The 17,297-nt window shown below is 49.4% G+C and overlaps 1 protein-coding gene across 1 annotated transcript in view; it reads left to right on the forward strand.

The window, feature by feature from the left end:
• Cabin1 (calcineurin binding protein 1) overlaps positions 1 to 17,297 on the forward strand; it is a 130,874-nt gene that overhangs the window by 49,653 nt on the left and 63,924 nt on the right. The window contains 3 exon segments of the mRNA XM_052744675.1: positions 4,485 to 4,745; positions 6,601 to 6,752; positions 8,912 to 9,090. Of these exon segments, the coding sequence (XP_052600635.1) occupies positions 4,485 to 4,745; positions 6,601 to 6,752; positions 8,912 to 9,090 (592 nt within the window).

Genomic DNA, 17,297 nt, shown 5'->3' on the forward strand with positions numbered 1-17,297 from the left:
GTATACTATTGTGACTGACCGACTGGTCATCACCGTGAGTGTAGCTGAGTTACGGCAGAGACGGGATGTTGGCCATCTGAGGTAAGCAGCTCTTCCCTGTTTGCTTAGAAGGACTTGGGAGGCCATGGTAAAAGGCTTGACCTGTCATTAGGGATTTCAGTTTCTGGTGTGCAGCCTTCCTCTAGTGCAAGATACAGGATCTGACTTGCAGTCACTGCCCAGCAAGACCTCCATTGTTTCCTTCAGATGGAAATGAAGGAATCATGCTGAGAGGTTTGGGCTTTGTTTAGGGAGGGGTGAATGGTGCTGGGAATCAGACCCAGGTCCTGTGCCTGGTGAGCACACACTGCCACAGAGCTCCCCTTGTGCCAGCAAGGTTAGGCCGGCAGGGCAGGAAGGTGTTGCAGCTCAGAAAGGTCTCAGAGGAGAGCGGGTATTGAGGGAAGGAGCTGAGCAGTCAGTAGAGAGTGCTTGGTTTCAGGTTTTGCACTGATCATCTGTGATTAAAACCCAGGCAGGGTGATGGCACTGTTCACACTCCTGTGAGGCTGCTGGAGGGCTGAAGGAGCCTCTTGGCAGGTAGGCACTGCAGCCCTCTGAAAGAAAGTGCTGTCTCCTTGCGGGGAGCTGACACTGTGCCAAGGTCCTATTGCCTCCAAGACCCTGCAGAGTGGGATACAGGCTCTCAGAGCCTTTGAACTCTTCAAGTGATATTGGAACACATGATGAAGAATGCAACAGTCAATTTCACCGTAGGGATTGCCAGTTTTATAATCTGGGTCGCATCCCTAACAATCTACAGTGAATACAAGGCTCCTGTTTGAGGACCTCAGCCCTGGGAAAGCCATGAAGTGAACCTACTTAATGAGGACTGAGTTATTGTAATAAGTAGTGAATAAAAGATGTCATTGGGCTTTATGAAAAAATTAATAGCAAATGTCTCCTGAATCTTATGTAACTAGAACTTTGACAGTGCCAAGAATGTGCTCTTCTTCAGTGAACAAAGATTAAGTTGACTCTTGGGGAGCTCATCATTCTATGAGTTATATGATTATGTCACACACACTTTTTACCTTTGCAGCATAAGTTTAGAAAGCTGCTTTTATAAACCTGTTTGGGAGCTACCTCTCTTGCCCTGGGAGTTTGAATTTCTTGGGACTTACAGGCAGTGGCCAGCTGTGTTAGTTCTCAATCCTCGTGCATAAAGGCAGGCTGGGAGCACAACACTGTGCTTTACTGCTGCTGCTGTTGGAGGTCTCACCCAGCAATGTGGCCTTCCTCCTCTGTGCTCAGGGAGCTACAGTCCCTCAGTTCAGGAGTTGGCCTCTGCATTCTAGACTCTCAGCAGTTTGGTCCCAACTTTTCCTTCCTTCTCTGTCCAGATTGTATGAGCTCTGCAGATGAGTGAGAGCAGTGATGTCCATGTTTGACTGTGGAGCCTGTGAAAAGGACATCCAGGGACCCTCAGACAGAAGCTGTGCTTTCCAAGCTCCTGGGTGGTTATTAGGTTTTCCTTTATTTTCTTAAATTTTTTCTCCAATGGTTTGAATGTGACATCATAGGGATGATAGGCTTGACACCAGTGGCAGAGGATGTATGTGAGAGAAGTGGCCTTAGAGGGTCCAGCGCACTGCTAACAGAAGGCAGGTGTCAAGTGCTACACAGGGCTGAGCCCTGACAAGAACAGGGTGGAGAAGTGCCAACATGGCTCTCAACTAAACATCACCTTCTTAAGAAGTTATTATTCAATTTGTGTCTTTCTGGACTTCAAAAGGAGACAGACCTTGTCACACACATGAGGTGTGTATATTTAGAAAAATCTAGGAGGATTTGCCTATTAGATTTTTTCTTTCAGCCTAGATCCTGGTGTACTAAATGCAGTGTGTGGCTTCCCTTCCTCTCAGCGTACACTGTTGAGCTCTATTCAGGTTACTCTCCAGGGTCTAGTAGAGTCCTTTTAAATGTGTAACCTGACTTTGTTGTAGCCAACAGTACAGAACTCCTTACTACATTTTGTTGGCATTTAAACGGCCTCAGATCCCCTCCACTCACTGCTATAGAACTTGACTCCTTGGTGGCCTTGTAACATGGGAACACCATCGTCCTCTGAGTACACACAGTGAAGTAAGGTGGCCTGGATCTTAGGATCCCTCCCCTAATCTCCTTGTACTGATCCTGGTGAGATTTCACAATTAAACTTTCCAGGAAATACACGTCCCGAGAGCAAGGAAGAACCTTCTCTGCACCTTTTGTACGGCTCCCACAGGTAGACTTGACATCCCCCCACCTTATCCCCTAGTCTGGTTCTCTTCTACTTAGGATCACAGCCTCAGGGTGACCTTGGTGTTTACCTGATGGCCACTGTTATCCCAAGCAGCTCAGGTCCTGAGACTGCTCTCAGGCCGTCTGTCTCCCTTAAGTATCAGGACAGCCAGAGGGATGGAAGGCCCAAGGATGCAGGAGTCCTGGAGGAAGGGAGAGGTTTGGCCTCCTTATCTGGGGCACATACTGCCCTGCAGGACTGCCCCGTGTTCCCTGGACTCTTTCCACCTCTGGGGAGGCAGCTTCCTAGGATGTAGTTCCCTGGTTGCTTGGGCTGTGTCTAGACTTACCATGTCTGAGAAATGGTCTGTTGAACATATCTGCTGTGTCTGAGCTGCTGTGTTCTTTAGTTTTTGTCTCCAGACTTGCCAGAGGTGATGTGGGGAAGTAGAAACATTCCCCGTGATGTCAGTTCTAAGGCATGGAGAAAGAGTTGGGGACCAGAACTTCCTAACCAAGTGACTTGTAGGGAGTGACTTAACATTCTTCCTGTGCTTCAGGCTACATGTGAAGCTGACCATCCCTTCTCCTAGGTGCCATTGGGAGAGGTCAGTCCTGATGCCTGCCTCAGCCATTTCGTAAGCCTCAGCACAGGGACCCAACACATGGGGAGACTGAAGTACCACGAGAAAGGGTATCCATTCTGTTCTGAGGACGGCAAGCCAGAACGGAGCTATGTGGCAGTTTCTAGACATGCACTCTTGGTGACTGTCCCTTTTCTTCCTGAGTGGGATATTGTACCTGCTGAACTTAGCAAAAACAGGGACATTGGCAATGCCACAGAGCTGTTAAGCAGTTCCAACAGAACTACATTTAAGCAGCTGCCTTTTTCTTCGATTTGCTGTAGGCCCCATTCTAGAGGCAATGTGATCGAATCCCTGTACCATGCTTGGCCTGGTGCTGTGGTCCTTTTTGTCATATTTCATTCAGGGATGGGTTTGTAGTTCTTGATGGCCAGTTTCTTTTTAGAAAGTGACTGACAGAGCATCTGGGTAGCACATGGCCCCCACAGTCAGCTACTGCTGTAGGATGTTCACAAAAGTAAGCCTCTGCCGAGCAAAGAGAAGTAGGGCAGAGGTGTCATGCCAGACAGAGCATGTGCTTATGGCCCCGGCAGCTCCCCTTGTTGAAGACCAGTGCTTGTGGGCCACCACCACCCCGCCCTGGTCCTTGAGGTGAGCTGGGAAGAGGCTACAGCCTCCCTGCCATCAAGCCAGGACACAGTGAAGAGGGGCCAGAGACCTGGGGTTCCCAAAATACAACATTCTCCACTCTGTCTCCAACCTGGGAGTTCTGGAATGAAGAAACATGTGTGCTTGGCAGCTGCCAAGAAGTAGAAAAAGCAACTAAATTGGAAGGAAGGCCTCTTGCAAATTGACCCTCCATCATGGCTGTTGCTGGCCTTTGTGAAAGGTTGTCTAGAGGCCCTAGCTAAACACAGACTCCAAGTCTGTGGGTCTTGTATGGAGCTCGGGAATCTGCCTTTACAAATGCAGTGTGTCTCTTTAAAGGGGTAAGGAGGAGAGGCAGGAAGCTCTGTTTTATCCCAGAGGTTCACACTGTCCAGTGCTGTGAATTGGGGATTGGGTACTAGGTGCGCTTCTCTCCAGTACTGTAAGGCAAGAGCTGCATGAGTGTCCTCTTGAGCTCTGCTTGCCTGCCCCACTGAGAGGGTGGGAGCAAGGTGCTCACTCCCTGCAGGTGGGGGTTCATCCTGGAAAGGATGCCTAATGTTTTAAGACAGATGAGGCATAGTCACATCAGCCTTCTTCCTCCTCATATTGATGGATGATGGGCACCAGTCTTTACCATAGCCATGCAGGCTATAGTTGGGAACCTAGAAAGAGATCAATAGGAACTTCATAAACTTTACTGTTAGGTGCTACAGGAAGAAGCTAAAAGAAAGGACCTTTGAGTCGTTGAGAAATGACCTGAATTCTAAGTCCAACTCGGGACCTTGCATGCTTTTAAGGAACTCCCAAGCTCCACATCTCAGTGTCTACAGCTGTGAAATGGTGACAACGGTTCTGGGTCTCAGGTTCACTGAGAGGATCATAAGTCTGTGAACAAGTCAGCTGACTTTATCCAGGAAAACCATGATCCCTGGGCAGGCTCGGGCATTGCACCTACGGCCAGTCTGCAGGCTTGTGATCTTGTTATAGATGGAGGATCGGCGTGACAGCATGCTGGAGACAGCCAGGCACTGTTTCACCTCTGCAGCCCACTGTGAGGGTGACGGTGATGAGGAGGAATGGCTCATTCACTACATGCTGGGCAAGGTGGCTGAGAAGCAGCAGCAGCCACCGACTGTGTACCTGCTGCACTACCGGCAGGCTGGCCACTACTTGCACGAGGAGGCCGCCCGTTACCCTAAGAAGATCCACTACCACAACCCACCTGAGCTGGCCATGGAAGCCCTGGAGGTAACACTCAACAAGGTCCAGGTTAGGAAGGCAGGGCAGGAGGGTCTGCTCTCTCTGTCTCCCTGAGGATGGAACTCACAGTCCCTGGCAATCCCACACTGGTAACGTCTCTGTGCTCAGCATCTTCAGTTCAGTGAAAAAGAGGGCTTGCCGTCCTTTTGGAGAGAACGAGCATTTTGTTTTCATTTCCCAGAGGAAACCGCCTTCCTCTGCAGCACACACATTCTCACTGCATATGGCAGGCACTGAGTGCTGGAGCTGCAGAGGCATTCAGTCTTGTCACGAGGCAGGAGGAGGGTGGTCGCTCTAGGGAGGATGCAGATAGGCACGAAAGGCCAAGTGAGGCCTCCGCCTGCGCTCGGGCCAGCCAGCTTCGAGGGTTAGGCCAGGATAAGAGCAGGCTGCTCGGATCACAGAATGTCGTGTCGTGTTGTGTTTTCCCAGTGCACTTAAAACTATGGCAGTGTTTTATCTCCGGGATTCACTTTTATGATTTCTTGAATACTTTTGATGAAGGCTCGCACTATTGTTCTGAGCAGTCCTGACCAGCGAGCACTTTTGGAGTGAGGAAACAAAGAACATGAGTGGAAATCCAGTGCTGCTTTTCTCCACCCAGTACTCAAAGCTTCCCACGGCCCTGCCTGTGATAGCTTTACCCTTTTTGAGGCTGCACGCGCTGACCCTCGGCCGGTGCCACACAGCTAGTGAGCGTCCTAGAATTTAAACAGAATCCATTTCTTGTTTTCTTGCTTCTGTGGGCACAGGTTTTTTGTTTTCCCTGATTATAAATGCTATATGTATTCATTTGTTTTTTGTTTTAAAGATTTATTTATGTATACAGTGTTCTGCCTGCATGTATGCTTGCAGGCCAGAAGAGGGCACCAGATCTCATTGTAGATTGTTGTGAGCCACCATGTGGTTGCTGGGAATTGAACTCAGGACCTTTGGAACAGTAGCCAGTGCTCTTAACCTCTGAGCTATCTCTCCAGCCCCATATTCATTTGTTTTTTAAGACAGTCATAAAAGAATATAAAACATGAAAGTCCCCAATGACCCTGGTGTCCCCACCTCATAATCTGTACTAATAGTTAGCTGTGTTCTTGAAGGTCTAGGTGTTTTTTTCTATCTCTGTGTAGGTAGGAACACTGTCCTAGGCTTTTTCGGCTCACATTTTCATTGAACAAGATGTACTAAAAGGTATGGGGTATGCCTGCTCCATGCCTTCCAGTTGCTCAGAGCGTTTACTTCCCTACATAGCCTCTTCGTGGACTTTGCTGGGATTGTGTGAAGAAGTACGCTCCCCTAGTCTTATATCAGAGAGCTCTTTGGAGTGTTTCCAGGGGCTGAGGTTTAAAGGTGGAGTTGTAGACTACTTTTGATTCTGACCATGGCCTCCAGTTACTCTAGAGGATGACACTGGTGAGCATCTTGGTTCTCTAGCCAGTCTAAGAATCTCCTTTTAGTATCTGCCAACTTTATGATGAAACAAAAAAATATTGCACTTGGGAAGTTGAGACAGGGATCGAGGGTTGCAGACCACCCTCAGCTACATAGCAAGATTTAGGCTAGCCTGGGCTACATCAGATCTTGAGGCAGTGCCCACTGGCTGCTACTCTCATTATCCCACCACCATATGCTTGGATTACTGGGTACATGTTTAAGTTAGGATGTTGACAGTATTCATTTTAATTTTCAGGGCTTATTTGTGCTAGGGGAGTTAAAAGCTAAAAAAGACAGGCAGTGTGTGACGGCTTGTCTCTCGGGGCAGCAGCCTGTTTACAGTATGGCTGCTTCACCTGTGGAACAGGCCTTGGATTGCAAAAGGCTGCTTATTATGCCTGAGGTGTTGTTCTAGGTGTACTTCCGGCTCCATGCTTCCATCCTGAAGCTCCTGGGCAAACCTGATTCTGGGGTTGGTGCAGAGGTCCTGGTCAGCTTTATGAAGGAGGCAGCAGAAGGACCTTTTGCCAGGGGCGAGGAGAAGAATACACCTAAAGCTTCCGAAAAGTGAGTACTGGCTTGCAGGGACCTGGGTGTCTCATCTTCTATCATGTAGTTCAGAGGAGGGTCACTGAATAAACGGAACTCAGAGTCTGATTGCAGGGCCGAGCTATTTCTGTTGAATCTGCTGTCCCTGCTCTCTTCTCCATGGCACTGGCTGGTGGTGTCCTACCTTCAAGGGTGAGTCCTGGGGAGAAGCCAGCCCCTCCCTCGTGCTCCAGTGAACAAAGCTTTGTCCTGTGCAGAACACAGTAAAATATTACGTTTTAATTTTTCCCCTTACCCAAGACTCCAACTGGGTGACCTCTGAGGCCCAATGTATGGCCTGTTCTCTGGAGTGCCAATGAGGCTCTTCCCTCAGTGCCAAGAGCCGAGAAGCAGGACCCTGGTGCAGTCTCCTCAGTTGCTTGGGGACTGACCACTCTTCCCCTGACACAGTTGTCTTGGGGCCAGACACCTTTTACTGTGGTGTTTCTGCCTTGCTGCTCCATTCAACCCATCCTGTCTCTGAGGCCCTACCTGGCTGAGGACTACGCAGGACCCAGCTGAAAAACCTGCTTCCAGGCCTGACTCTTAAGAACTATCTGTTCATGGCTGTAGGTAGTCACATGACCTGTGCCTCCAGTGAACAGTGCTCAACCCTGCACAAGTAGTGTTTCCTCTCCGTGTGGGAGAGATGAGCACCTGGGTGGTAGGTCACTTGGTTGGTATAGTGTACTCAAAAATTATAGATTGGTGTTTTCTGGTCATAAAGGGTTTCCAGAGTACAATGAAATTTTCATTGATCATAATTCTGCCCTGAAAAATATAATTATACACCTAATGTGTAAATACATTGTAGTTACAGGAAATCAGACATACATACATAGACCAAAATGTGACAGGTCTCCTCTTGTCACCAGAACTGGCCATTATTCAGTCTAGTTTCTCAGCTCATTTTCTGTATATTTATACACAGTTATTTGAACACATGTAATTGCAGGTTTATTTGCTTTTGTGGTACTAAAGGGTTGAACCCAGGGTGTTGTGCATGCTAGACAAGTGTTCTACCACCAAGGTCCCCTCCAGATTCCTTTAATTAAATAAAAACAAGGCCCAGCCACTTGTGGAAGATTCTTCTCAGTTGCTTGCTTTTGTGGGTTAGATTTCAGAAAAGGGTAACTTTCTATCCCTTTTTATTTCAAATGCTGCCTGGCCAAAAGTGTAATGCTTTCCCCGACATGGATTTCTCACTTGCTCTCTGAAGAACCCTTACCAAATGCCAGACTGCATGTTGAACTTCTCAGACCTGCCTTCTTAGACCCTAACTCAAACAGCAGGGCTCTTTTCTCTGTCTCCCTCCTCAGGGCAGTGGTGGCGGCTTACAGGTTGATTCTCTGGTTTGTTTTCCTCTCTCAAACTTCAACAAAGAAAAGAACAACTGAGCCGGGCGGTGGTGATGCAAGCCTTTAATCCCAACACTTGGGAGGCAGAGCCAGGCGTATCTCTGTGAGTTGGAGGCCAGCCTGGTCTACAGAGTGAGTTCCAGGACAGGCTCCAAACACAGAGAAACCCTGTCTCGAAAAACAAAAACAAAAACAAACAAACAAAAGAACCGCTGAAGGTGTTGTTCTGGTTTGCTCTTTCCTTCATCAGTGGGTCTGGGCACCATCTGTGCTACTCTGCTTGGCACTTTTCCGCTACCTCCTACCTGTTGCTGCATAGCATGGATACTCTGTGTTTTATGTGATTATTTCCACAAACATGAAGAATATCTCTGCCTTTCCTCGCTTACCAGTGTTGTAGCAGAAACCCTTGTACACGTGTAAGCTTGCACTCGTGTGTACATGTGTCTGCTCACTTGTCAGGGGTTGGCTGTGTTGCGTCATCTTGCAGAAAGGCTTTGATTTGGTGTGCGTGCTGAGAAAATGCCAGTCAATTCCCCCGCAAGGTCTCCTGAGCCTGAGACCAGATGCTGTTAGACCCTGGCCAGAAAGGTTGGGCAGCATCCAGTTAGAGGCTGGAAGCTATGGGAGTGATACGGAAGTCCTCCCTGGAGCACTAGCCAAATGAGACAGGGACCACTTGAGGTATGTGGAGCAGCAGACCCTGGGAAGGGTGCTGACCCATAGTAGTTCATTTATTTCATCATAATGTGGACTTTTATTTGTACCTCTGCTCCACAGGGAGAAGGTCTGCCTGGTGGATGAGGACTCCCACTCTTCAGCTGGGACACTGCCTGGCCCCGGAGCCTCCCTCCCCTCCTCCTCTGGCCCAGGTCTGACATCCCCACCTTACACAGCCACTCCGATTGACCACGATTACGTCAAATGTAAAAAACCCCATCAGCAGGCGACGCCGGACGGTATAGTCCCTGTTCTCCCTACTGTGCCCAAGGCGGCACACCAATTGTGGGGAGGGTGCTCGAGCGACTTCATTTGTCGCTTTGTTTTGGTGAGGGGGGTGCTGGGTCTGGGGTGACACGGGCAATGTTGTGGCTGTTCATTTACCTCATGGATTCACAGTGCTTCTTGTGCTTCCAAGACATGCTCAGAGTCGCCATCTGCCACTCGCCCACTTGGGAGGCAGGGGAGGAGCAGGTCTGGCTGTGGCTGCTTACTTTTGAGCTTACGTTTTCCTACCTGCAAAACGGGGTTGCCAACACCTTTGAATGGTATTTGGAAGACCCTGTAGGCTGCCTGGAGTGATTCTTGGCAGTGTCTGCTCCATGTGGCCTACGTCCAAGTACAGCACATTGTCATGGCCTCTGTCCTTTGGTGGTTGTAGCTGGGCCACAACTAATTCTAAATCTGTCAGTCACTCTTGGGCATCCAGATAGGGTTCTGACCGGGTCAGCTAGGATGTTTGTAAGGCTGGTCCACGTGGGATGAGGCAGGTGGCGACTATTCAGTCACATTCCTTACTAACATTTGGAGGCTTGCATGCTGGCCCATAGCTTAATCTGTCCATGGTCTCACCTGTGCAGTAACAAGCTGGTGACGCAGTAGTTGGCATCAGCAGTTGATGGGCTTAGAGCTCTGGTCATTGAGTGGGCGTCAGCGAGGTGATGAGAATACTGAAAGACGCCCTCCTCACTCCCATGCCACTCATCTCATCCAATGGGCCCTCCTCTCCTTCCAGGATGGTGACAGGACACTCCTGGGTAGGCAGGATCGGCACCAGGGCTCTTCCCAGGTCAGGTGGTTCTTAGGGGAAGGATGGACTCGGGGTGCCATGGTAGCTTTGAGGTCCAGCAGAGAGCTGAGGGGATAGGACTACACTGCCTTGGCTTCAGCCCCCTGCTGAGGCCTTCCTGGTATACAGATTCCTGGAGAGCATGGACATCTGTTCCAGCTCACTGCACTGACATCAGTTTCAGAAAGCTCTGGGGAAAGATGACACAGTGGCTAGGGTTTCTCTCCTCTGGGGCTGGTGTTTTGTGACTTCCCAGGAGAACAGCACACTTGAGCATCCCCTTGTAGACTTGGTTTAGGCCCTACAGCATGTGTGTTGAAAAGAGACTGAGGATCTGTATGTGTGCTGTGTCTCCATCACCTCCCAGTGGGTTGTCTTTGCTAAGTCCCTGTGTTTTCCGCTCTCCAGAGCAGAAATGAGAGGAGCTGACCTCTAGGTCCTCCAGTCTCCAGCTCAGCAGATTGTCCTTCCTACTCAAGAGCCTCTTGCCCTTCTTAGTTAACTCAAATTAATTGGGAGAACCGCCCAGTTCCAACCTTTGACTCCTGAAGATACTGAGAAAACACAGTAGAAGTAGACCCTTGCTCTGTGATTTTCTGCTAGATACTTGTGGTCACGAGGATTCATTCACCATGTCAAAGTTCTCAGGAGAGAGGACTGCCTTTTTCAGTGTCCATGTGCCATGTGACCCTGTCATATGCTTCTGGGCTGGGAAGGACCTGAACCAGTTCTGCAGCTGCTCCTCTCCCCGACTCACACCCCCCCCCCCCCCCCCAGCTCAGATTGCAGATGGGCTTGGCTGCCAGCCCACAGAATTGATTATGCTTTGAGGAACAGGAAGGAGGGCTACAGGAGCGCCTCAGAGGAGCCCATGTCATCACTTGGCACTGATGGCCTTGCTAGCCCCATGTGAGCACATATGTAACCATAGAGCTGTTAGGGAGCTACTGCAGAATTCAGGCACTAGGTGCTGAGCATGGCATGTTTATGGTGCTAACCTAACAACTATTTGTTCTGGAAGTTTGCAGAATAAGTAAGTTCAGATATACTTTCAGTGGTTTCAAAATTACTCCTGTTAACTGAAGCCACTGTGTTCCCTACCCCATCTTTGTCCAGCCCCAATGTGTGGAGAAGCATGCTTTCAGAACTGCCAACCTCTTTACCCTCTGCATCCCTAAAGAAATGTCTGTAACCGGAAAATACTTAGAGCCCTAAAATAGCAATTCTCTTCAGAGGTGGTGGTGACCTTTTCATCCGTTTCTCTGGTTCCTAGTGAAAGGTCTAGACCTTAGGCAACAGCAAGCAGATTGCAAATCAAGCCATTGCTGGTAGCTTGAAGCCACAGTCCCCACTGCTACTCCTGCTTCATGACCTGTCAGAGGACAGGGTATTAGTACTTCCTCTCGAGTCAGAGTTACCTTTCCAGAGCAGCCAGGGTGCTGGGTGCTTCTAGCCCAGTGCCACTTCGACTAGGGAGTTGTTAGAGGTCAGATGGCAGGGTAAGAGCAGTGGAGGCCCTGGAGTCAAGACCTCTGAGTTCCAACCTAGCTTCCTGGATGACAAGCTCAACTTCCTTAGACATGGACCTCTATTGATTTGCCTCAGGATAGTAAAAGTATTTGCACAGCCTGGCCTCTTCTAGATGTAGTTCTTCAGGTCATCGGTGAAGCAGGTATATGAACTGGGTAGTAGTACCTCATAGAGTGAGAAGCCCAGGTCCTGGGGTATGTCATCAGTCTTGGTTTTTATCCCAACTTTCTAGCTGGAGTGTGGCCTCAAAAGAGGTGTAGGCAGTGCCATGAATTTATCAGGTGGATAAGTAGCTTGCCATTTGATAGCAGCTCCTTCCTAAAACCCAGCTTCACTGTCTGAACTGTTCTGACTTGCAACCTTGTGCTGCCTGTCCTAGACATGGACACTTCTTGAAGCCTGTCACATTTGGTAAAAGCTTTGGGATTGGCCCCTGAGGCCACAGTAGCCAGCCATGACATCCAGCTCCTTAGCAAGGTCACAAGGGCACCCTAGGCTGATCAAGCTGAGATGGAGAGGGGAGGGAGAGATGGCATCTTCAGCTGATGCAGCTGTTTTCCCATCTCAATAACTTCTTCCCATATATCTCCTGGAATTGGCCCATGTACTTAATATTGAAACTTCCTGTCCAGGGAAAAAGTGACGTGAGAAAAGAGGATGACCTTTAAGGGAGCTGCCAGTGATTCCGTGTGTCCATGTCAAATGGCAGAAGTTGAGTAGACTCTCTAGTTCTACCCCACAGGCTAGTTGGTGCAGGTGTCTGCCCATGGATCCATGTGTGAGCAACTGGGCTTCTCCACATAGCACTGTACGCTCTCAGCCCAGGCTTCAGGCAGGTGCCTCCATCTTCACAGACACCATCAGGCTTGACAGTGGCCCTTTTTTCCCTAAAAGAAAATCAAGCTGAGAGCAGGCAGAGCTTCCTACTTGTTGGGGTCGAGCTAAAAGAGAGTGTGGTCAGTCTCTTCCCAGACTAGATCTGAGGCTGACTGTACAGATTGTGTTTCTGTGTTTCTGTTCTTGTTGGCGGTACCTCAGTGAAGGATGCGTGGAACAGGGTCGTTCCTAAATGGCTTCAGCCTTCTTTTGATCTGGCTTAATTGACTTTCAGGATATGTCTGTAGCAAGATTTATTAGATAAAGAGCCTTGCTGTTGCCTGTCACACTCTATGTCACTTGAGAATGTCAAAGCCGGGAAGGGCCTCAGAGGTCAGAGGTCAGGGTCTTCTGACAGCCTATACCAGATGCACAGAACAGCCCTGTAAGCCTAGAGAAAGTAGGTTCAAGTCAGTCACATAGCTGAGGAGTGGGACAAGTCAAGGTCAGCACTGGGGAGGTGAGATGACATGGCCCAGAAGCCTGGCTTGGTTAGGGGTAAAAGGCCAAATTTAGCCAAGGTCTATGGTCTGTATCAGCAGAGGGGACAAGAACAGGAGTCTTGGGAGTTGGTATCTATGGATGCAGGTGATGCCCACTCAACCCCACTGTCAGCATGGACAGAGCCAACAAGGAGCCCTGTGCCTCAGATGTAGAGGGTGGGGCTTCCTAGGGAATGGAGGGTGGCCTGCCCTCTTCACAGCCATCCATCCTCACCCACCATTCTGTCACTGGTGTGTGCTGTTTGTGTCCATCCTCACCTGTCCACCCCACACTGCCTCCACAATATTGCCCGTGCTGCCCCTAACCCTGCCCACACTCTGTCCTCCAGGCCTGTCTCTCTGCTTGCCCCTGGCACGGCTCGCTTCAGGAAACAGTGCAGACGCATGCTCAGCTCTCAGTCCGGCTCCCTGCTTCCCCGTGACCAGGAGCACCTTCATGTCTGCCGGTCCTGTGATTTCCAGAATGTGTGTTTGATGTGCTTGGCTTCTGCCGACTGCCTGTTTTCTCAGTTCTGGCCTGATACAGAGGCACTGGTAGCCTCTCTCCCACAGTTCTCCTGTCTCCCTGCCTGGCGGGTAGTTCAGGCCTGTGTTTCCATTGCTTTGTTCACTCTTTCTTAAAACAGCACTCTTAAGACACCAGATTCCCTTTACGAGGCCCAGTGTAAAACTGCGGATTGTGCGCAGTAGCCAGAACTGAGGTGGGCCCTGTGTTTGTCGTTCACAGAGCCCTAACTACTAAGGGCCAGGGTTTGCAAATGACTCTGAGTCAGTCCTGAGCCTGATCTTCACCCTGCCTGCCTAGGGAGAAGGGTAGGTCGGTTTTCGTGGGAGCTCCATGTTCCTGTAACTGGAGAGAGTCCCAGGGGAACTCGTGTTGTTGGGGACAGAGCCAGTTACTTCCTTTCTGCTCCCTCTCTTCTTCTTAACTTTTCTGAGAACCTCTCTCAGGCCATTGCTGATGGTGGCAGTTCAACAACTCCTGCTGTGTGCTAGGCATGGAAGAGGGCACCATGGGGAAAATCCAAATGGGAGTGTCCTGACCCCTGCTGTGGCTGGACCTGCATGTCCCTAGGTGGTGCCTTGAGACAGTGGTTGGTTCTCTGGGCTTTGTGGATTGGGAGGACTACTATAAGTCTACAGGGTACTGAGGGGGATTTGGGGGGACAAAGACAATGTGGGTTGTTAGAGAGCCCTGCAGTGTCTGGTTGCTGGGTGGTCAGGGTGAGCACAAAGGGAGAGTGTGGGGAAAGAACTTGGGAGAGCAGCTGGGCTCCGAGAGGTGGGACTGTCTTCTGCAGGCAGCAGAGTGGCAGGCCACAGGGACTCCTGCCTTGGCTTCAGACAAACAGATCCTCCTTGTCTCTCATTGGAAGAGCCTTCCTGGGTGCGGGGGGCCATCGCCAGCAATGGCCAGGTCCCAGAGAGGAGGTAAGGAGTCACCGAGGGAGGATTGAGTCAGGCCATTGGTTGTCGAAGAATCTCACAGTCTGACTGATTAGCAGACGAGTGCTTCTTTATTTGTACAGAATTCAGTAGGCAGGGATAGATTCGTATTGTTCCAAAACATAGATCATATCTTTTTTGTTTTCAAACTCGTGTTTCACTTTCTCTTTCATATCTTTTAGTCATCACTGATAAATTGTGACAAAACAGTTATCTTTTACAATCATTTTTACTCATCAACCCCTTAACCCAACTTCTCGGCAGCTCTTCCGGTTTCAAGAGTGCTAGAAAGAAAATCTCCAAGCCAGCCCAGGCAGATTGCCACGTCCCAAGCAGTGTATTATTAACTCTTAATGGTCAGGCCAAAGCTGCTGCAGTTAGTATTTAATTTCTGGCATAATACAATGTTTTTCATTTTATATCTTTATAGAATTTATGTATATGTTAATCCGGCATTCTTTTATTCCGTGGTCATATGACATAATATTAGCTGTGCGCAAGTTAGCTTTTATAAGAAAGGGAGATCCTGACACCATTCTTTTATCATCTTTCCACTCCGTTCTTTGCTCATCAAGATAAGCCCCTGTGTAGGGCAGAGGTAACTCCAGCCAATCTAACTTTGTTGCTGTATATACCACATAATCATCTGAGCATAGAGGAGGAAGAGGCTTGTACTTTGTTCTGATTATCTTGTTCCTGAGTAAGTATAGAGCAGATATTTCAAGAATATCTCAGAGCCTCATCAGGAGACCTCTGGCTTCTTCATGTGTGTCACAACCTCCAGGGTGTAAGGAAGATCTTCCAGTAGATAAGGATATCTCCCTAAAAGCGGGAGGGGTGTATGTTCAGGACTTTCCTAGGGAAACTTAGAAGCAATATTCCTGGGAGAAGGCACAAATGATTCATAAGAAATACCCTATTAATTCAGTATCCCTAAGTTGTACAAATATTAAAGGCCCCCCAAGCATGCGACTTGTGGAGATCAAAACCAAAAGTGAAAGACAGTCACGGTGGCAGTCATATGGCTCAGGTTTGCTGGATCTTTGTCAAGCAGCTGTGCTGGCTTTATGACTCGCCATTCCCATCAGATATGGCTGCGCCACCTGGGAAACACACTAGCTAGCCGTGAGCTGCCAGCTGTCCTGGTGTCCTCTTTTCTTGGAGATTGAGTTCAGAGCACAATGCTCAACCAGCCTTAGGAATGCAGAAAGCCTGTTGAGTTCTTTCTGGCCAGTGTCTCCCCTGACCTGAGATACAGAGTGAGAGAGAGACAGAAGAGCCATTTCCCCAGAAGAGCCATTTCCTCCTCCCTGTGAATATCAGACAAGGTGGAGCTCGAAGTGTCTGGCATTGCTTCATTGAGCCAGGAAAACTGGCTGAAAGGGTGGAGTGCAGCCTGCCTCCCCATGGTGTGATGTCCTGGCGCCCACCCGCTGCTTGCTTCTCTCTCAGGGCTTCTATGTTCCTCAGCCTGCTGTGGGCCCCTCTGCTTCCCAAGCCAGCTCTGTTCCTTGTGGGCCCATTCTTTCCAGGGAGCTGGCTAGCAAAGGCCAGCTGGAATGGATTTTGCCTCATTGAAAATTTCTCAGAATGTTGATTCTGCTTGAGTTTGTGGTTTTTAGAAACTTGTTTTCTGGTTGGCAGACATTGTGATCTCTTTAGGTTCACTGGTCAGCGCCACTGCAGTCTGGTGGCGTGGTCACGTGTCTTTCTGCATGCTCAGTAGCCTAAGCTGAGGGAATAAATGGGAGCTGTTGGAAGTCTTACTGCGGGAAGAAGTGGCACAAACATTGAAGGAGATTCTGGAAGCTTCCATCCCATCAGTACAATCTCTCAGACTGTCTGGGGCATCCTGTGGGTAAAGAAAGACTCAGCATAGCAGATGGGCCAGGCTGCTTCTCTGGCACCAGCCTGCCCTTTCCCTCTTTGTGGTGGGCTCGCATTCCTTTGGATCCTACCCTGGAGGTGGAGGGTGCCAGGGCCTCAGCAGCAGGTGACCGGCAGCTGTACTTCCTCGGGATTCAGAGAGGGCAGGCTGGAGTGGCTCCTGTGCCTTTGTGTGACTGACAGAATCAGGGATTTCTAATCTTGTCCCAGCTATTCACTACTGTAGAAAGGTTGCTGTATAAGCAAAATTTTAAAAGAACTTTCTAAAAAGTTCAAGGCCAGCTGCAGCCTACTTGCTGGTGGCAATAAACTTTGCTGTTGGTCACCAAGCAACTTCTCCAGAAAAATATGCTCCCAACTTCTGAGACTCAGGGCAGAACTGGGCTGTGTGTGACGCTTAGAGGGCCCATTTGTGTCACCTAGCCTGACGGGAAGTTTGACTGAATTTTTTCAAATGTTTGTATGTGTATGATTATTTTGCCTGAATTTATGTCTGTGTACCATGCATGTGCCTGGTGCCCAGGGAGATCAGAAAAGAATGTTGGATCCCCTGGGACTGGAGCTACAGACCGTTGTGAGCCTCCATGTGGGTGCTGGGAATCAAACCCAGATCCTCTAGAAGAACAGCCAATGCTCTTAACTGCTGAGTAATCTCTCCAGTTCCTGGGCTGAATCTTGATATTCCTCAAAATGGCTTTCTGTAGGTTTCTTGCTCTGTCTCAAATCCAGGGCATCCTACAGTCTCCGTCCCAGAACCCCCTCCAAGATGGTGTTGGTGGCTGAGACAAGGTCTTGGCTCTAGTAGCATTAGCCAAACACTTATTGAGGTCACACCAAGGCCTCTGAGTGCTCAGTATCAGCCTCTTTTGGACCCACAGCTACAGGATCCCAGGTAAGGTCTGCAGAACCCAGGAGCAGCTGTGTAGAGGGAGGGCTGACGCTCAGCTCATAGCTGTGTGCTCTCAACCAATGCCCTAGCCCCAGCTGTCTGCTCCCTGGTTTCTTTTACCAGTGTGCCTGAGCCATGCACTGTGTATGTTGGGACCAACTGCATCCAGCTATCCAGGGAACAGATGTAGTATTGGCCAGGGAGGGTGAGTCTCTCCCTAAAGGCACCAAGTGGTGAGTGGGACCC

The sequence above is a fragment of the Peromyscus californicus genome, unplaced genomic scaffold, assembly GCF_007827085.1.
Source record: "Peromyscus californicus insignis strain IS unplaced genomic scaffold, ASM782708v3 Scaffold_19__1_contigs__length_69161282, whole genome shotgun sequence".
In the NCBI taxonomy this organism is placed as follows: Eukaryota; Metazoa; Chordata; class Mammalia; order Rodentia; family Cricetidae; genus Peromyscus; species Peromyscus californicus.